The 21,893-nt window shown below is 35.0% G+C and overlaps 2 protein-coding genes across 2 annotated transcripts in view; one reads left to right on the forward strand and one right to left on the reverse strand.

The window, feature by feature from the left end:
• LOC101892144 (programmed cell death protein 4) overlaps positions 1 to 5,823 on the reverse strand; it is a 51,288-nt gene extending 45,465 nt beyond the window's left edge. Inside the window, exon 1 of the mRNA XM_005179495.4 lies at positions 4,905 to 5,823. The gene's annotated coding sequence lies outside the window, so the exon portion shown is untranslated. The remainder of the gene's footprint in view (positions 1 to 4,904) is intronic.
• Positions 5,824 to 6,601: 778 nt separating this feature from the next.
• Positions 6,602 to 8,102, forward strand: LOC101892434 (transferrin). Its single transcript, XM_005179497.4, has 3 exons — positions 6,602 to 7,014; positions 7,425 to 7,800; positions 7,902 to 8,102. Exons 1-3 carry the CDS (start codon positions 6,629 to 6,631, stop codon positions 8,019 to 8,021), a joined length of 882 nt encoding a protein of 293 aa, XP_005179554.1. The 5' UTR covers positions 6,602 to 6,628; the 3' UTR covers positions 8,022 to 8,102.
• Positions 8,103 to 21,893: the final 13,791 nt, after the last annotated feature.

The raw sequence follows: 21,893 nt of genomic DNA on the forward strand, positions 1-21,893 counted from the left end.
AGCACAGCAAGAGCTCAACAGCTTGCGATTCTTCCAAATCAGCGAACCTAGTTCTATTACAGAGCGCCCTATGAACTGATTTGATTAATATAGGTAATATAAAAATTCATAAAGGAGCTGAGGATTGAATTCAAAGTCGGCCATCGGATAATCTTGTTGTTATTGTATCAGTGATAACGCGCACTGTTGTTTATAGACTGATTAATCCGGTTCTTCTTCGATGTCCAGGCGTTCGTCAATTCGTGTCCAATATGAATTGAGACGGCTGCACCATCCTGATCGATCATACATACATGATGGGATAATGTTGTTGTTGTTTACGTAATATATGTTAGCTGTATAAACCGCTAAATCCGACTGCTAGTCAGATTTGGAAAGTCAGCTACTCTTATGGGCTGTAGTTAAATAACCTCTGCATTTAATTGGTAGGTTTGGCGGGGCAATTAAAAAGTAGGAGAATATTGTGCGGGACTTTGTCACACGCTGGGAAGGCGTTCCGCACAACTTTAACAATTCGCGCCAAATACAAGTTTTGACAGTTGCACCATCCTGAACGTAGTTGAGTCAAAAGTACCTTGGTTTTTCTAGGCAGCCGACGTTTTCATGTGCAAAGCACTGTAATGGTTAACTATATCGGCGACTGTATCAGTAGGAATTCTATTCAGATTTGCCTGATCTCTCTCCCTTTCTAGATCATGCAGGATTTTTTCTGCCACGCCTGTGTGGAGGAGTCCTGTCCAACATAAAATTATTAGGTTGACTCACATTGTAACACTCATACAGGTACTGCAAAAATAGCATATGATTATGCTGACGTAAGGGAAGAACTCCAGTGCATTTGTGAGGATATATTCTGTCTTATACCGTTAGACCTTTCTCTCTAGATCATGCAGGTTCTTTCTGGTGTGGGGGAATTCAGTCCAACATATAACGGGTACTGAAACGAAAGGATATGATTAGGCTGATGCAAGGGAAGAACCTTATTAAAGTCATGAGGAGGCACCCTGTTGAAGTTTTTAACGCGGTATTAGGGCTTGTATTGTAGAGGTCAGCAAGATTTTCTTATCCGTGCCCAAGTGCTGCTCGCTAGCGCATTGAGGATCCAGTCCTACTTTTGAATTTATCGAAGATAGCTGTGGCTTTGCGCGGACGACTTGAACGTGTGGTCGAATTTGACCCCATGGATTTTGAGATAATTTGTGTTCGGAATTTTGTGCCCCTCAATCTGCAAATTCAGCTACGTGGGATCTCCTCTCTCCCTCTCTCTCTCTTACGTCGAACTTGGATCCTAGGCTATAAAGTTTTGCGATCTCAGGATCCAGCAACACATTTCACAATTTTTGGAAAAAGAGGAGAGGTTATGTGCTTTTGGGAATAGTGACTTTTATACCTAAAGGCAGAATGTGAAGAAGATGTAGATATGTATTGAATACGTCCCCTAGAAGCAGTATTATGTTGTCTCGGAATTGAGGGATAATTGAAATATTTCCAATACAGAATTTGTTCCGGCATCATCGAATTTTACACTAGGGTATTTTTGCCCTGATTATAAGTTGCTCGGTTTTTTGACTTGGAAGTTCAGATGAAAGAATCGTATTGTATCCGTTTCTACTGAACAGACACATACAAGTAAGATTAAAAGTCATATGAAGTTAAGAAAAACGATTGAAATATACTGTTTTTCTTCTATTCCTCTTAAGAAATAAAAACGTAAAAAGTTTTGGGAGGAATAGAAGAAAAACAGTATTTTTCGATCGGGATTTTTTAAAAAGTGATATTTAGTGATCCCTTAGATTTTCCCTTAGTAGCCGGCAAAGACCCGTTCTTCCTTATTGTATACCCAACACCAGCTACGCGATTTTATTTTATAACTAATCGGCCTCAAATGGAAAATTTCGGAGCTGCGTATAAAACTGGTTCGTATTGTTGAGGTTTATCTGTAATTTGTTTACTTTTTTTTGTATTAAGTCCACCTAATAAAGACTAATTTGTTTTGATTTTTATGATAATTTGTTTCCATACGTCTTGTATTTTCCAGAATATCTTGTCTTGCAGCCACACCACTCGCTGCTAATCGTTGTTGAGGTGGTTGGTGTTGACTGTGTGTTGTTAGCTTTTATTTTGTGAATGGTGGGCATTATTTCACAAACAAAACAAAATTCTTATGTACAAGCTATCTTTGTATATATACAAACTACATACATGCACACATATGTACAAAAACAAATTTGTTTTCTATTACGTGTATTTAAAAAAAGTTGATTTTTAGTATACGACTGCTGCTGTGCGGCAAGCACAGCCTACCCCAAAGAATTTCTGATAAAAGCCGAAACAGAACAAAACAAAAAAGCAAGAAAAACAACTCAGCGTCGTCCAAAACGAAAAAAAACAAACCGAGAGCTGCGGCAGAACCGGCATAAAAATAATAGCTAACAATAATAACAAACCCGAAATGTGTTTACAAAAATAAACCCGAAATATATTTTGCGACGCAATTTTTCGGTGCGAAATTCAATGAAAAACAAAATACCAGACAAGCGAAACCCCTCCCGCAGAATCCTAAATGGGAGGAGATTGTGGTTTAAAATTGAAATACACTTTTGGGCAGACACGAGATATGAAAAAAAATCAATTAAATAAAAAATGAGACAACTTGTAGACATGTCCGACTCTTCCCCATCTCCTCCCATGACTGTATTACGAAATAGCCATCTAAAATCAATTATTTAACAAAAGAAATGCATGGCAATTTTAGAACAAAACAAAATAATGCCCCTAAAAAATGAGGAAGAACAAGGCAGGACAGACATTAGAGAAGAAAAATAAAAAACCTGAAACGACACATTTTTTCAAGGTTAAACCGGGCAAAATAAACTGTATATGGTGGTATTGGATACAAATATGTATTAAAATAAAATATAAAACAAAACAGAGAATAAGCAGAAAAGGGAAGGCAGAAAAAATCCATAAAAACATACACATACTACCCATATGTCTGGCGATTGTATGCATGTAGCTAGCCAAACATGTCCAGAAAAATACATGTAAACCCATCCATACATCCATGGCTGCCACATCAACCACCACCACCACTAGCAAAAAACCAAAATCCAGAAACTTTTTGAATTTTAAAAGCAAATTTGCGAAACATGTCAGAATCCATCCAACCGGTTAAAGCATACAACTAAGTATAAAAGAAAATATAATAAAAACTGCAATAAAAAGTAATGAACAGAATGAAGAAAAAAAAGAAGAAAAAAATGCAAAACAATAAGAACAAAACTGAAAAAAAGTATACATCACAGCAGCTGGGAGTCGGTGTCATCAGATTTTGTACAGACATGCACATCACATTCAGTGGCAGTCAATTGCCCCAATCACAACTATTATGAGGTGGCAAAAGGTTGACAAAAGAAAGCTTAAGAAAAAAAATGATTAAATCAATTTCTGGAATTCTCGGGTACCCAAACTCAAAATTTTTGAATAACAAGTTGCAAACAAATGAAGATGGGAAGCTAAAATTTTGCACAGATCAGTCTTTTGTGTGCAGGCAGGTCAAGTTCGAAGACAAGGAGAGTAGTCACGAAGAACTCCTTGTGAAGAATTTCAGACTTGGACCTACATGGCCCATTTTCAATACCAAAAGTCCTGCAGACATTATATACATTTGAGTAAAATGTTATCAACCTAGTACATTTCGTTCTGAGGCTATAGTGGTTTCCACAGACGGACAGATGGATAGACTGAACGGCATCGCAAAATCGACATAGAATTTTATCCTGTGGGGTCTAAAATGTATATTTCGAAGTGTTACAAACGGAATGACAAACTTAATATACCCTCCATACTATGGCGGAGGGTACAAAATTGGCAGGTATTTAAAAAAGATCCATTGTAGAACACAACACATTTTTAAAGTTTGTAACACATTACAACTTACTTCAGAGAAAGTAATTTAATACTTGATTGTTCTTTATTATCATTAACGAAAACACGAAAGCAAAAAAGACCACCTGTCGTTTTTCTCCGTCTTTTCTTACGGTATGTAAGACGCTTAGATTGGTATTATTATTTCCAAATGTAGGTTCTGTAAAAATCCTGCCAATTCATTTCAATGTCCATCAAAAAATACATTTGTGGTTCTTTAAACAGGGGTGCTATGACACCTTCACCTGTCGAATGCACTTACCAAAAATTGATACTATATCAACAAGGTTCTGGGATGATGCTTTCGAACAATAAATACCTGATTGTCAGGACTTTAAAGATTTTGGACCCAATTCTGTTATTAATGTCCTACATACAAAATGACCTGATTGTCGGTATTTTGAATATTTTGCCCAATGTCTATTGAAATATGCTGCAATTTGACATTTCGCTTTCTTAGCAGGTTGTCCAACTTTTTGCATAAAATATTCAATCCAGGCTTACTTTTTTGTATAGCACTCAGATTTGCTGTCAATCTCCAACCAAATCAAACGAAATTTGACATTTCCAAAATTCTGTGGGTAGTTTAACGTCTCTAAAAGCATATTCAATGTAGTAAGAGCCGCCATAAACAAGTCTTAAAGAAGATAACTCTACAAGTAAGAAAGAACGTTTAAAAACTTTATATAGCAAATATATATTTCTTGTACCTTATAGGAAATCTTGATATTGAACATTAGACGTTAATTCATTCCAGTCAAATCTGTACTATTCTATACATATTCTTTGCATATCACTCCCTCAATACACGGCAACCCTATAACCATTCTTCTCCCAATTCTTCCTTGGACTACAGCTGATATGTTTACATTAACTGCAGTCCCCCATCTACTTCTTTTCGTTCGCGAACATTCCAATCAATGAAAAAAATCTAGAAATTTATTATGTCTAAAACACGAAAACAAATGGAAGCTTACCTTTCTCGATGTCTCTATCTGCCGTTGTTCAGTTGTGCGTGTTTATGCAAGTCTTTTCACTTTAATTGCAAAATGCATTCAAGTCCACCAAACAATGACAAACAATTTGTGTATTTGGCAATTGTGAGATATATGATGATGTGAGAGAGGGACAAGAGAACCGAACGAACCGGTTGTTTGTCAAACTTAACAAAGTTCTTTGTTGTTGTTCTTATTTTGCTTGTATAGCAAAAAATTAATGCACTTTTCTTCTTCTTGCTGTTGTTGTTTTTACTGTCTACCTTCCGTTTTTTATTGCAAGTCCCTTTTTGTTTGTTTTTATTATGTTACTTTTGCTTTGCCTTGCTTCTTCTTTTGATACAAACACACAATATTTCGCACGCAACAATGTTTGTTGTTATTCTTTGATTTGCCGTATATATTCAAGCAACATACACACACTCTCTGGAACAATACTGGAAAGTCTTATTGGAGAAGATTTCGTTTGTGTTGTTGTTTTTAGTGTTCACAAAAAGAGGAGAACAGGAAATGAAGATAAATGCAGCAAAAGAACAGCACTTTATTTGCCTTTTTTTTTATGCTTCGCAGTTCTTTATATTTTAAAGAACTTTTCTTCTTTTGCAAAATAATATTCACTTGTCGGCAAAATTTGTGGTTTTGTAGACACTGTTGTTATTGTTTTTTTTAACAATAAGAAATTGTTAAAAAGAAGCAAAAAATTTGCTTCTAGTATTCACTGTTTATTTTCTTTCAGTTTTTTTCAAATTATTCTTTTATTATTTCTTTCACAATCTATAGATATTTTTTGGGAGATTTTAATTGGCTTTTCTAGGCCTGTTAGCTTTCCAAGAACCGCTTTTCACAACTTTTCAGCTTGAAAGTCCGATATAATTTGAATTGGTAAATGCAGTCGAGGTAACAACAAACTTCGTGTGTGCTGGAACTTCGTGTGTGAACGATGTATGATAATCGATAAGTCATTAATCGACAGTGTTAGTCGCCCGGTTCAGCTAAAATTAAACGGTATGCCAACCTCAGTGAAATGATAACATTGAGTCTTTGTGATTCACCGAGAAATGATGGCACAATGATAAAACTGTTCAATAAGGGGAGCGCACAAAGAAGATTTAACGTACTTTTTATTTTGAATATAAAACAATATTTTTTCAGCAAATACATGAGAATCGAATGTGGGTTTAAAAAGAAATATTCTTGTAACAGCTGAGTCTTTATCGTATAGTTTATAGAAGTTGTTCTTAAGCCCCGTTAGAAGTTTGAATGTACATTCATTTATAAGTAATTTTTCAGGGGCTAATTGAGCTTCAAAAGTTAATTTTAAAAAAAATATTTTTTCAAGCGCTATTTGAGTCTCAAATTTTATTTTTTGAAATTATCCTCAAGGCATGTGGAGCCGCAAACTTAATATTTTTAAAACAACACTTAAACTTGGATTTTTTTTAAATATTTTTCTCACGACATATCTGAGTTGCAAACATGGACATTTTAAAATTATTTTTTTCGAGGCCTATTAAGCATCGAAAAATTTTGTTTTATAAATATTGGTTAATTCCCGACCCACTCTTCTAAATATCTGTTAGTTAGCTGACTAATAACTTCCAGTACAGCTAGGGTAATTAATAACTCATTAACCCGTTCTTCCTCATTTCGAATATCTTTAAATACCCAACCAATTCAAGCTCGCCGTTATCAGTCGCAATTTAAAAATGTTACAATTTATATTCCTATTGGCGTTTACAACACTTGCAGCAGCCCAAGAAGCTGTATACGCTCCCAATTTCCATCGAGGAGCATATCGTTTGTGCACCTACAAGGAAGTGGATCACGAAAAATGTCTTCACACCGTCGAGGAAGCTAAGAAAAATGTCATAAACCTTGAACTGGAATGTGTACACAAAAATAATCGCAGCGAATGTATTGAAGCGGTACGTTATGGTTCGAGTGATCTTACCGTATTGACGGGCCATGGTTATCGTGAGGCAAGAAGGGAGCGGCTGCGACCGATTTTATTTGCACGAGAGGATAATAGTAGCTTATCCATAGCAGTGGTGCCACGGTCGATTACCCTTGTTGATTTGCAAGAAGCTCCAATGTAAGTTGTTTTGACAATTGTCGCAAGAACTGAATTAAAATCTAAAAAAGTGGACCTTTTGATTTTTCAATTTTTGTTTTCAACAAAGAAGTCGACTTTTCGATCTTTGTATGTTGTTCAATCGGTTAAAATCTGATTTTCGTCGCTAATTTACCGATACTTCGTTAAATACAGTAATGATGAGCAATTGACAAATTACTGTTATCGATAATTGTCGGTAATGCTGTTGTTAACTAGTAAAAGAAGAAAGTCGTTAACTAGTTACGAATACATGCGAAGTGTAGACGTTCAGCCAAAAAATTATTATTTTATACATATTAATACCTTTTGGTACGAATTTCCACTACCCCGCCTTATGGCCCACATGTAACATCTTTTCATCTTGAATTTTTGTTTTTCGCATCACACAGCCAATTAAATCAATCAAATCATCGAGCCTTCCATGCTGCTGCCTATTTCAATTTACGACGTGGTCATGACATCTGCGGTTTTATGAAAACATCTTTGATGCCCTATATTCGGATTGAAGACTCTGCCCGCTATCAACCTCAGGAGGATGAAATTTTAGTTTGTTCCAATCTATTGACAGCCGAATTTGAAGATTACCAAAGATGCAATGTGGAGGCTGGATTACAGAGGGCGATATTTGCCAGACAGCATTTGCATCGATCAGACACCCACAGAATTCAGCAAATATTCCAAACTATTTTGGAAGAATTTAATTCGCAATCAGAGCGATTCAATTTCTTTGGAAGTTTCTCGGAAAGTGATAATGTTATTTTCAAGGTAAGTTTGCCCGTTCCTGATACGAGGTGGCATTAGTTTCTGACGATAAGAATAAGGGAGGAATTGATTTCAAATTGTGTTTTTTTAATTTTTTTTTTCAGAATAATACAATCGGTTTTGATTTGCGTCCGACCTATCGCAACGGTGTCAATGAAAGGGTATTTAATAGCCTACATTGTAATGATGAGCACCAGCCGCATGATCCAAGGGTTTTAGAATAAATATTAAGCTCTTGGTAAATAATGAAATATATAACTAAAAAAATAAATAAAAATAAAATCAAATGAAATAATTAAACAAAATTAATAAAAAAAAACAAGTAAAAAAGCTGTAAGTTCGGCCGGTCCACCATTTGGTACAAATTTGGCAATTTTCAAAAAAAAAAAAAAAGAAAACAATAAAATCTGTTAAAAATTCTGTTAAAATCTTAAAAATACCAAATATTAGGGTCTATACGACGACGTGGACCTGCATAGGTAACTTTTGTCACAAGCTATTACAATATTCAATGCGAAACTTGAAAAAAGAGTCTGTTTATAATGTAGCTAAAATCATCAAAATACCGAATATAGAGAGGTACCATAGGGGTTATAAAACGTGGACCTGCACATACAATTTTCTGCCTTATGCTGCGGTATCCATTACGAACTTCAAATACCAAATTTAAAACCATTCCGGTGAATAATGTGGCTAAAATCATTAAAATACAGAATATCGGGGGGTACCGTTATATGGGGGCAATACGGAGACGTGGACCTGCACAGACAATTTACTGTCATAGGCTGCAGTATCCATTACGAACTTCAAATACCAAATTTGAAACAATTCCGATAATTAATGTCGTTAAAATCATCAAAATATCAAATATAAGGAGGTACCGTTATATGGGGGCTATACGAAGGCGTGGACCTACATGGCCCATTTTCAATACCAAAATTCCTGCAGACATAATATACATTTGAGTAAAATTTTATCAATCTACTTCATTTCGTTCGGAAGCTAGAGTGATTTCCACAGACGGACGGACTTCGCTAAATCGACATAGAATTTTATGATGATCAAGAATATATATATTTTGTGGGGTCTAAAATGTATATTTCGAGGTGTTACAAACTTAATATACACTCCATACTATGGTGGAAGGTATAACAAACAAAGAAATGATCTGTTCCTGAACAGCAAGAATGTAAAAGTTTTTACTACGTTAACCGATTTTCTCTTTATGATATGTTAAGATTTGCCCCAAACTTGTTTTGCTGCAACAGCTGTTAACTTACAAATGTTTTGCAAAATGCTGTTTGTTTACGTTTTGCAATTTTTCTCTCTCTCTCTCCCTGGAGAGAAAGTCACATTTGTTCTCAATAACTTCTTACTGAGTAAATGTTACTGGGGAAGTAAACGATTGAACCTATTATTACAACAATTAACTTATTCTAATAAAACTAATTTAACGTAAAACTGTTTTTCAACGGCCATTTGTCAGCAAACATCTGTTATTGACAAGCTTTGATTTAGCAACCTAAAGCTTCGCTTTATTATTATTCAGAATATGTTTTATTGTTTAACAATATATAATTAAATGAAATGCATAGAAATTTCTTGAGTAAATTGCCAATTATATGTATTCGATTCTCTTTTTTTTTTTGCCAACGAACAACGATCACCCAGTCACGTCTGCTTTCTGGGTAGACTGGGCGATAATTGGGGAATCACCTGGGGTACCAATTGATATGCAATGTCAATGTTTATTTGTCATTTATTTGTGATACTTTTCCATTTTTGAAAGGTTATCAGAGTTACAAATGGGGGGTTTCTTATAAAGATTTTAAGGGTCGGCCGAAAAATCATGGTGTATTTATAAAAATAAAAAAAATTGGTAAATCTATTTGAACAGCATTCGTGGATTACTTAAAAAATTGGGCTCAAAACATATCCGTACAACAATCATAGATTATTTAAAAAATATTTGTTGTAGAACTGTGTGGATTACCTTCAAGAAAAACATATTTCTTATCAGACTCAAAATGTTGGTATTTCTAAAATCCAATGTCCAAGACCCGACTTTGCTACAGATGGATTTTTAAGAAATATTTGTTTAGCCTGTACCACTATATTGAATTGTTCAAGAATATTATTTGGGACTATTTTTTTATATAATTTTTTAGCTCAAATAGCGTTTAAGTTTTTTCATTGAGTTTTTAATATGTTTCGAGTCCTAAATAAGGCACAATCGTGGATTTTAAATACTATATTAAAATATTTTTTCCTTTCGAACTACAAATGTAGATTTTTCCAAAAAAATTTAAAACCCAACTGAACAATTGAACAGAACTGAACACAATTGTGTCCTATATCTTGCAGAAATTTAACCACAATTGTGGATTTTTTTAAATATTTCCTTAAGGCCTTCTATTTCCTTAAGCATCTATTATGGATCCTTGAAAATATTTTTTTCCAACTTAACTGCAATTCTAATTTAAAATAAGTAAAAAGCAGCTAAGTTCGGCTGGGCTGAACTTTTAATACCCTCCACCATTTGGAAGAAACTTGAAAAATGTCAAAAAAAAAAAAAAAACTTTCGGAAACTACCATTTAAATGAAAACTGTTATATGGAGACTATACGAAGACGTGTACCTGCTTATCATTGCCTGTAGCACTCATTACGAACTTCAAATACCAAATTTGAAACCATTCCGGTGAATAATGTCGCACAAATCATAAAAAACCGAATATCGAAAGGTACCGTTATACCGAAACCGAAAACGTAGACCGACATGTCCCATTTACGATTGGAGGAGGGTATAAAAACTGAACAATTGTTACCAAAGCTACAATTCTAGATTTTTGTAAACAAATGTTCTCAAGCCACAGCCGAGTTACAATCGTGTATTTTTAAAAAAAATATTTGTTCAAGGGCATCTTAAGGCATAATCCTACCCTACATCATGTAATGGTAAGGGTATTATGTCTTTGTGCATTTGTTTGTAACATGTAGAAGGGGGAGACCCATACATACTTTTGAGGATCTTCATAGAATAACTTTCTGAGACGGTTTATGCATGTCAGTCCATCTGTCCATGTAATTTTGTTAAAAAAATGCAGGTCGCATTTATTATCCGATTGAGATGCCATTTTCCAAACAATATTTGTTTGGACGAACCTTATTAAAATTTGTGATAATCAGATCAGATTTAGATATATCTCCCATATTTAATTGTGCATCAAATGGCCAATGTTTGTCCAAAAGTCCTGTATTTTGGTACATCCAACCGAATTAAGTCTAGAAGCAAGTACATCACATTAAGAGAAAATTGGTTCAGATATACCTATAGCTCCCATATATATGTCTCATCCGATTTGGTGTTTAAGTCCCTCATATACGTAATATGCCTTCGAAATGTTATCAAGATCGGTTCAGATTTGGATATATCTCCCATATATATCTTTAACCGATTTCGGGTTAATTCTGCACCAAATGGCCAATGTCTGTCCAAAAGTCCTGAATTTTGGTACATCCAACCGAATTAAGTCTAGAAGCAAGTACATCACATTTAGAGAAAATTGGTTCAGATATACCTATAGCTCCCATATATATGTCTCATTCGATTTGCTGTTTTAAGATGATGTTTGGTATTAGATACAGCCCTCTGTAAAATTTTATTGAGATCGGATCAGTTTAGGATATAGTTCTCATATATATATATCTGTATCCGGTATAAGGTTTATGGTGGCCAAATGGCTAATATGAGTACAGCTCCCATATACAGGGTGAGATAAGAAAAAACTGCATCAAAGACAAACGCCATAATTTTTACATTTTTTTTTTAATTTTATTGAATAAAAGCAAAAAGTATCGGAAATAGCATCAAATTTTAGAATGAGTTTAGATTTGTTCGAATTGGTCACCTTTGGCACGAATTATTTCCTTCAAACGGCCAATGAAACAGTCACACGCTGCCCGAATGTTGCTCTGCGCTATTTTGGCCCATTCCCGGCGTAGCACTTGCTTGAGGTGATCGACACTTTGGTATTTTTTAGTACCAACCTTGCTTTCCAAAATACACCAGACACAATAGTCCAACGGATTGGTATCCGGAGATATTGGTGGCCATTGTGGGCTGGAAATGAAGCGAGGAACCTCTTTTTGTTACCATTCTTGGGTGGCGCGTGCTGAATGCGATGTTGCTGAGTCCTGTTGAAATGTCCAAGGTCTTTAATGTGCCCAAGGCTTCAATACACCACCCAGAATATTTTCGCGATAATTTTCTGCATTTATTCTAATGCCACGGTCGATTAATACCAGCGGAGAGCGACCATTGACTGTTATGGCGGCAACCACCATCACCATGGCCGGCGCTTGAGTTCTGGTAGCCAACCGAAGGTGCACATTTTCAGCTAACCATTTTGGCAAGTAAAATCGAGCATTAATTTGGTTGTTTACAAATTGCTGGACAACGAATGTTTTCTCATCGGAGAAAACCAAATTTGGCAGTTCATCACTTACGGCCAAGCGAAGCAACCCTTCAGGTCATTTGAGTCTATTTCCTTTCTGTTGCGGTGTAGTTCCTTGCACTTCTTGCAATTTAAATGGCTTTACACCGAGCTCATTTTTTAATATTTGCTGAATAGAATATTGCGGTATCTTCAGCTCACGAGCCATTTTTCGGCCACTGCGACGCGGCTTGCGATCAAATCGCTTCTTTACTTTTCGAACCATTTCTGCTAAGGTTGCTGTTTTCTTCCGTCCATTTCCTTGATGTCGGGCTACGACACAAAAGATTTATTTACATTTAAATGCTGGCGTGTTCTAACGATAGCCACCTGTGGTTTTCCAGCCAAATATAAAGAAAGCACACTATCACGCTTGAATTCCATCGCGATTAACTTTTTTTCTGAAAAATTCTCACCAAAATGCTTTTGTACGTTTGTTAACAATATAATGAGCTGTCACTGGAAAAAATTTAACAGCTGTTGGATGAGTGGCTTAGAAATGACAGCAGTCTAAAGTTGGTTGCATTTTTTTATCTCACCCTGTATAGCAATGTTATTGAATTGAATATACTTCCCATATATTAATTCCCTCTGAAACCAAACTATAACTGCTCTAAAGCCAAATGTTTATAGGTGGAGTCGCGTTCGTGATTTTTTTACATCTACAGATACTTGATTTTTCACAGACATTTTGTACTGATATCTGGTGTCCACTTTGGGAATATTTTTCATTTTTTTTTATTTTATTTTTATTTTTTGAGTAATATTCTTCTAAATTCAGAAAGTTAAATTTTTTCTCGAAAATTATTTTTTTTTTTAAATTACACCCTTCTATTAGCGGAGCAATATGTTCCATTTAAGGGTCTACCATCTGTCCTGATGTTTGTCAACGTAAATTTTTTTTGTAATCTGTTCTAGCGTATTTCATTGCATCACGGTTTTAATTTTTGAAATATGGAAAAGCCAAGTTGTTAGTTAATCATTTCAATAATTACTTTGAATATTCAAAGCTCATAATTTAAAAAAAAAAAATAGATCAGTTTAATTCCTTTGCAAGTGATTTGCTTTTACATTTATTTACATTTAGCATTTGCCGGCCGGCAAATTTATATCATATTATATTATATATTTTTTACATTATTATTCAGCAAACAGATAGCCACATCCCAATAACAATAAAAAATTGTAAATAATCGTATCGCTAGGCACGAAGTGAGCCATTTTTTTTTTTTGCAACAATAATAATTTATTGAACAGAATCATCGTTGAGCCACAGCTTGGGCATTGAAACCAGTTCTAGAAGACGAGATAGAGCTGCTCCCACAGGTGAATGCTAATAAGCCGGGTGACTGGACGGACGGACGGCATATGAGTGTGCCAGCCAAGTTGTTTAGGAATCATTTTTTTATTTGCTATTGATTTGGTTTTTTATCGGAACGCTAAAATTAATGAACATCGATGGCATCTGTTTTTTTTTTTCTTGAAGTGTAATGGAAAAATTAATAATTCTTTTGGGTACCCTACATGCGGGAGAGGTTTATACAACTATTATATTGCTTTGTATTCTACAAGCTTTCAAAATACTTTATATACTAGCATATTTGCCAAAAACTAGTTTATTGCCAAACATTTTTTAAAAACCGGTAACTAGGCCGATCAAAGAACGTATACTCAAAATCATGATTTAAAAAAATATTTTTTTTTAAATATTTTTTTAAAAATAGTTACAAGAAAAATCCAGCAATTTATGAAAGCCGAGCTAAAACTAGAAGAATCGTGTATGGGCGTTTTGAATGTTTACATTGCAAAGTTAGGTAAATGGAGGAGGATAGTTCCCTCCTTTTCTTTATTTTTTTCAAAAATTTCATATTAAGATTCCTTGGAATCGGCACATTTTAGGTATATAGTATTTCGGCGATATTACAGATAACAAGATGAGAATTATTTTTGTTAAACCTTTACTTTTTTTAAAATATGCTTAAAAGCTACCTTTAAACGCGATCGTAGCAAGTCAAACTATTCTAGAAATACAGGGTGAGAAGAAAAAGCTGCAACCAACATCAGACTGCTGTCATTTCTCAGCCACTCGTCCGACAGCTGTTAAAATTATTCCAGTGACAACTCATTATATTCTTTACAAGCGAACAAAAGCAGAAAAAAAGTTATTCGTGATGGAATTCAAGCGTGATAGTGTGATTTCTTTATATTTGGCTGGAAAACCACAATTGGCTATCGTTAGAGCACTTCAGCATTTCAATGTGAATAAATCTTTTGTGTCTCGTACCATCGCTCGTTACCGTGGTACTGGTAGTGTAGCCCGACGTCAAGGAAGTGGACAGAAGAAAACAGCAACAGAAATGGTTCGAAAAGTAAAGAAACGACTTTATCGAAAACCGCGTTGCAGTGTCCGAAAAATGGCTCGTGAGCTGAATATATCGCAATATTCCATTCGCAGAAATATTGAAAAATGACCTTTGGGGTAAAGCCATTGAAATTCCAAAAAGTGCAAGGACTTACACCGCAACAGAAAGAAAATAGACTCAAAAGAGCCGAAAGTGGTGAATTTCCGAATTTGGTTTTCTCCGATGAGAAAACATTCGTTGTCCAGCAGTTTGTAAACAAACAAAATGATCGTGTTTACTTGCCAAAGAGGTCAGCTGAAAATGTTCACCTTTGATTGGCCACCAGAACTCAAGCGCCGGCCGTGGTGATGGTGTGGGCCGCTATAACAGTCGAAGGTCGCTCTCCGCTCATATTAATCGACCGTGGCATCAGAATAAATGCCGAATATTATCGCGAAAATATTCTGGAGAGTGCATTAAAGCTTTGGGCACTTAAACATTTTGGCCGCAGACCTTGGACATTCCAACAAGGACTCAGCACCATCGCACTCTGCACGCACCAACCAAGAATGGTTAAAAAATGAGGTTCCTCGCTTCTTTTCCAGCGCACAATGGCAACCAAAATCTCCGGATACCAACACGTTGGACTATTGTGTCTGGAGTATTTTGGAAAGCAAGGTTGGTACTAAAAATACCAAAGTGTCGATCACCTCAAGCAAGCGCTCCGCCGGAAAGGGGCCAAAATACCGCAAAGCAACATTCGGGCAGCGTGTGACGGTTTCATTGGCAGTTTAAAGGCCATAATTCGTGCCAAAGGTGACCAATTCGAAGAAATCTAAAAAAGGAAAAATTATGGCGTAAGTATTGCAGTAGTAAGAAATTGTGACCCTTTGTGGTTAAGGTACTAGAAGGCGTTGGGAGATATATATCATCTTTACAACAGATCTTGCGTTAGCAAAAATATTTCGATGTGTGAAAGGTGAAGAAAGTTGGATGATTATTTCGCTTTCTTTGAGCGTTTTGTTTTTCAAAATATTAAACTCTATGTGGGGAGGTACATGAAGAAATGGTCCGATCCGATCCGATCCGATACTACGAACCAAACGAAACTTTTTCTAAAATTTGATGCTATTTCCGATATTTTTGCTTTCATTGAATACAATTAAAAATGTAAAAATTATGGCATTTAACTTTGTTGCAGTTTTTTATACCCTCCACCCTCCGTTTGTAACTTCTCGAAATATTTATATTAGAGCCTACAAAGTATATATATTCTGGATCGGCGTAAAATTCAAAGAAATTGAGATAGAAGGCTAAAATTGTTCATACATGCATAGTTTACCAGTAGACAGGTTAAGTTCGAAAATGGGCCATGTCGGTCCACGTTTTCGTATAGCCCCCATAAAACGTTACCTTCCGATATTCGGTATTTTCATGATTTTAGCGACATTATTTACCGGAATTATTCCAAATTTCAAATTTGAAGTTCGCAATTGGTACTACAGCCTATGACAAACATTTTTGTATGCAGGTCCACGTCTTCGTATAACCGCCATATAACGGTAGCTCCCGATATTCCGTATTTTGATGATTTCAGCAACATTATTCACTGCTTTTTTACTTGTTTTAACTCACCCTGTAGTTTCTGTGTAAGGAAAACTTTTCCATTTAATTTCTTCTAATTTTGGTATTGTGGGTACTTATTATATAGAGACCTGTAATTTAACCTCAGGTTTAGTAAAATTATTTAAAACAAGTAAGCAAAGGTTACAGTCGAGCGGGGCCGACCGTTGAATACCCTACAACACTATAATAAATGATACAGTTTATATAGGCGAGATACTCGAAAGAATTCCACAAGATATTGTGACAAATAATAAAAGAAACCATCAGGTTTCGTTCTCTAATTTTCGAATAATAGCAACTTAAACTAATTTCCTCATTTCCAATTTATTGGTAGATGTTGCACGTAAATGGTCTTCCTAGATCTGGAACCAATATTTCCCAAAGACCTATAATCTCTCAGAAGTGGCAAAAGATTAACATTTATTATTGGTTTTTGACTGAAACGCATCTATATGAGATACAGACATTTGACTATATTCTTCAACGAAATCAGCGTTAACGAAATAGTCAGAAGTGCGTCTTTCCTGTATTTGTGAATTCTCCAAAAAGTCACTGGAATGGACATTTTCGTATTTTGTCTACAAAAGTTGGCAAACTCCTTCACACATTGAATATTTTTGGATGGCCATCCAAAACTGCTTGGCTTTTGCAATGTCCGGTAATCCCCATTCAAATGTGCGTGAGGATCGGGCGATAATTACGACCTTCTGACAATTTTGCAGTTTTTTTTTGGTCCATTTCAACCCCTAAATATATGGCGATCATCTCCAAAAAGAATAGGCTTCTATTCTGACCCTCATCTTAACCCCATGCAAAATTTCGTAAGGATCGGGCCATAAATGCGATCTGTATATGATATCCTGATATCCTAACTACTTAGTTTTGTTAGCTGTAGAAATATTACCAAATGTTTAATTCAAAATGAAAATATGCCAAAAATATGACAAAATGAAAAAAATATGAGAAAATTTTACAAAATCAATATTTTCATCTTTAGAGAGATATTTTTATGCGATTTTTTTAGAAGTTTTTTCTTTCCTGTCAAGAGGCCATTCTGAATTAATGAGAACTGTCGAAATCAGTTCAGCCGTTCTCGACATATATGAGATCTTTCTAGCATATCTTCTTTGATAGACATATATATCGCATATATTTGCTATATATTCGATTTTTTGGATCTTAACATCAATGTAAAGATCAGAAGTAACCTTGTCATGGCTTTGTGAGTTCCCCGGGATTTAAAATATTCGCGGTTTAATGAAAATTGTTAAATTTTTTCAACAAAAAAGATATGGTCTATTTTACCCGCTAAATATTATCCGATGACCACCCAAATTGGTAGGCTTCTTCCCCGCCCTAAACTCTAGCTACATGCGAAATTCCGCGTCGATTGGTCTATAATTGCGACCTGTATAGCTACTGCAAAATCTGACATTTTTTCAGTATTTGGTCCATTTCAACCCCTAAACATTTGGCGATCATCTCCAAAAGAAATAGGGTTCTATTCTGACCCTAGCCTCATCTCCATTCTAAATTTCGTGAAGATCGTGCCATAATTGCGACCTGTAGAGTGATTACAAATTAACATGGACAGACGGACAGACGGACAGACGGACAGACGGACGGACGGACATACATAGCTAGATCGACTCAGCTCGACGAGCTAGGAAGATCCATATATACTTTCCTATGTGGGAAATCAATATTTCGTGGTGTTACATAATTTTTGGCCCAATCAAACTTATAATACCCCCAACACATAGTGTTGTAGGGTATAATAAAACAAGTGCAATTTAATCATTTATTTAATTTAATATTTTTAAGGTGTATCTGGTTTCAAAGAGGATTTTTGTTAACTATTTTTTTTAAATCATTGCCCTGTTCCCGAATCTGAAAGAAGCATTTGGTTTAGATTTTTTTTGGTATCATAAAGGAAATATCAGTTATCGTGGTAAAAAGTTGTATCTTTTTTCGTATGTAATTATATTCGGTTCTGATCTAATATTAAACATTTCCATTAAACATTTAAACATTAAACCCCCTGTGACTGTGTAGGGTACACATTGCATTTTAAACCAATTTTTTTGCCAGCCTTCTTTACAGCTTGCCTATGAATATAGCAAAAAAAAAAAAAAAAAAAAAAAAGAACAGAAGAAAAGCTCAAACATATGTATGGATGTACATGAGTAATAATAATAAATAACAAAAGGTGATTCCCGGCATGCTTCTGTCTTCGATTACAGTGGCGAGCAAATGTATCGTATAATGTAAATATATCAAATCATACTTAAAGTTTAAAACTTCGACTATAATCAAAGTTGCAAAACGGGGATTTGGGTGGTTTGAGTTCAAAAATATATCGCTCATTTTCTCATCTTAAAAACGGTATCGAGAAAAAGTCATGTTACCGGGTTCCTGAATTAATTAAAAATAATTTAGCTTCATAGATCAATTATTAGCAAAGCAGTCACCAAATCTCAGTACTACATTTTTGTGCAAGATGGGGAATGGCTAGAGGTATTTAAGGGTTTCATACACTGAATGTACTATTTTGTTGACTTATATCATACTCCAAGTGAAAAAGCTGTAACTCCTTGACTTTTAAAGATATTTGATAAATAGAAATTTCTAACTAAACAAATAAAATAGTATCTGTAGGGTTTGCCGACAGATGTATACCCCCAGACTTGGGTTATGATTATTTAAACTGTTGACCTTTTATGCGGAAGGTTCCGAAGCAGTTGGGCAATATTGACAAATTCGTATATAAACTAAGACTGATAAAAATATTACAACGTGCCAGATTTGGACTATATCGACTACTTCCTATACTTTATATGAGATACGTGCGAATTTTTGGAAAATGTGGAAATATGCATCAGGTAACAGATATAGCGGACCGAAATATTCCATTTTCATACTTCATCTAATAAAGATAAAAATATTGGTATGTTCAAAAAAATTCATATCAGATTTCTGGTTGAGATAAACATTTAGATATAGCAAGTTGTAAAGAATCGCCGACTTGTTTCCCAAGTTATGACATATGTAATACTGAAAATTGTGACCCTTTGTGTGTGAGGTACCAGAAGCTGTTATACAGATATATATTATCTTCACAGCAGCCCTTGCGTAAGCAAAAATATTTGTATTGTATTAAGTCTGAATGGAATCGGATGTTAATTTCTCGTTTTATGATGGATACTCAAAATTTTGACCCTTTGTGGAGGAGGTACCGGAAGGAGTGTAGCGATATATTCCATCTTCACACCGGACCTTGGGTTAATAAAAATGTTTTGACGTGTGTAATTTGAAGACAATCGGACACTTACATCACATTTTATAAGAATTATAATTATTCAGAATTATGACATGTTGTGGGGGAGGTACTTGATGGAGTGGACCGATACTGTCCATTTTTACACCTGACCTAGCACTGATGCAAATATTAGGATTTGCAAAGTTGAATAAAAATCGGATTATCTTTTCTCTTTCTGCGCAATTAAATATTTTTTGAAAATTTCGAACTTTTGTTGGGGGGGGGGGTTACCAGAAAGAGTGGACCGATATTGCCCATTTTCGAACTTGATCTAAGTTTAACAATAATATTACGATGTACCAAATTTCGGCCTTATCAAATGATATATACCTTCCCTAGCCATATGGCTCAGGGTATCAATTGTCCTACATTCCTATTTTCATAATTAGACTGTTGGTGTTCTAAAATGGGTACCATTTTCTCCGAAAGAAATAAAAAAGCAGTAAGTTCGGCCGGGCCGAAATTTGAATATCCTCCACCATTTGAAATGAATTTGGAAAATTTCAAAAAAAAAATAAAATAAAAAATTGTGATAAAATCTTAAAAATACCGAATATAGCCGTTATATTGGGGTCTATACGAAGAAGTGAACCTACATAGGCAAATTTTGTCATAATCCATAACAATATTCAAATACGAAACCTGAAAAAAATCAGGTGAATAATGTCGATAAATTCATCAAATTACGGAATATACCGATATCTGGCAGTTATACGAAGACCTGGACCTGCATACACAATTTTCTCTCATAGGCTGTAGTACCTATTAGAAACTTCAAGTACGAAATTTCAAACAATTTCAAAAAATCAAAATTTCAAAATCATCAAAACATCGAATTTTGGGAGGTACTGTTATATGGAGGCTATACGAAGACCTGGACCTGTAGAGACAAATTTCTTTCATAGACTGTATTTAAACAACTCCGGAGAATAATGTCGCTAAAATCATCAAAATATCGAAAATAGGGAGGTATGGTTATATGGAGGCTATACGAAATCGTTGGCAATTTTTTGTCAAAGGTTGTAGTACTCATTACAAATTCCAAATACGAAATTTGAAACAACTTCGGTGACTAATGTCCCTAAAATGGTGACATTATCGAATATCGAGGGGTACTGCTGTATATGGGCTATACGATATCATGGATCTATATAGACATTTCTCTTTAAGGGGGTAAAGTGTTTAGAAAGAACTTCTAGTATGGTTTTTCGACAATTCGATTGAAAAATGTAGCTAAAATATCGAATATAGGGAGGTACTGCATATAAAATGGGGGACATACGATATCGTGGACCTGTATAGACAAAACTTTTCCAGGGGGTAAAGTACTCAGAAGGAACTCCTTTTGTGGATTTTCAGAAAATTTTATTGAAAAAAGTTGGTTAAAATCAGCAAAATACCGAAAATCGAGGGGGGTACCTTTATGTGTTGACTATCTTCGATCTTGACCTGATTGCAAAGAAAAGAATCTTCGGATACCAATCCGTTGGACTATTGTTTCTGGAGTATTTTGGAAAGCAAGGTTGGAACTAAAAAAATACCAAAGTGTCGATCACCTCAAGCAAGGGCTTCGACGGGAATGGGCCAAAATACTGCCAGCAGCATTGGGGCAGCGTGTGACGGTTTCATTGGCCGTTTGAAGGCTATAATTCGTGCCAAAGGTGACCTATTCGAAAAAATCTAAATTTATTTTAAAATTTGATTCCTATTCCGACATTTTTTGCTTTCATTCAATAACATTTAAAAATTAGTTAAAATTATGGCGTTTGACTTTTTTGCAGTTTTTTTATATCACCCTGTATATACTTTGTTATGTTTACAATTATTATTTCGATGAGTTACAAATGGAATGGCGAACTTAATATACTCCACCCCATACTATTTCGGATTTTGTATAATTTAAAACATTCTGATTGAATAATCTATTGTTTTTTGTCTATTGGGTCTCCGAAATTTTTTCGAAAAGTGTTTCCGGCTACGTCGTTGGCCCAAAAGTTCTGAATTAAATCGAATTGCAAGTATTTCGATTTTCTAACTATAGAAACTTTGTTAATTAACTTTTCGCCAATGAATTATCGGCATTTTATTCTAAACGAAAATATTTGTTCTCCACTGTATTTCGAAAACTCATATCCATGTCAGGAGCAAAATCTAAATAACATCTTTGAACTACCACTTGGACACCTTCTTGGTTCTAGTGTGTGTGTTTGTATGAGTGTGAGTTGATATTAGTTTCCTATGCCTGTCCTACGATCATCGATGACTGTTCGATGTATGGATATCTGATTCGAAGCTTCTATATAAAGCCATTGGA

The sequence above is a fragment of the Musca domestica genome, unplaced genomic scaffold, assembly GCF_030504385.1.
Source record: "Musca domestica strain aabys unplaced genomic scaffold, Musca_domestica.polishedcontigs.V.1.1 2, whole genome shotgun sequence".
Lineage (NCBI taxonomy): Eukaryota > Metazoa > Arthropoda > Insecta > Diptera > Muscidae > Musca > Musca domestica.

Excerpts from the sequence above, each read along its gene's own strand:
- LOC101892434 (XM_005179497.4), top strand. The coding sequence starts at position 6,629 with ATGTTACAATTTATATTCCTATTGGCGTTTACAACACTTGCAGCAGCC. Across the intron at positions 7,015-7,424 it reads GATTTGCAAGAAGCTCCAAT|CCAATTAAATCAATCAAATC; the intron begins GTAAGTTGTTTT and ends CGCATCACACAG. Across the intron at positions 7,801-7,901 it reads GTGATAATGTTATTTTCAAG|AATAATACAATCGGTTTTGA; the intron begins GTAAGTTTGCCC and ends TTTTTTTTTCAG.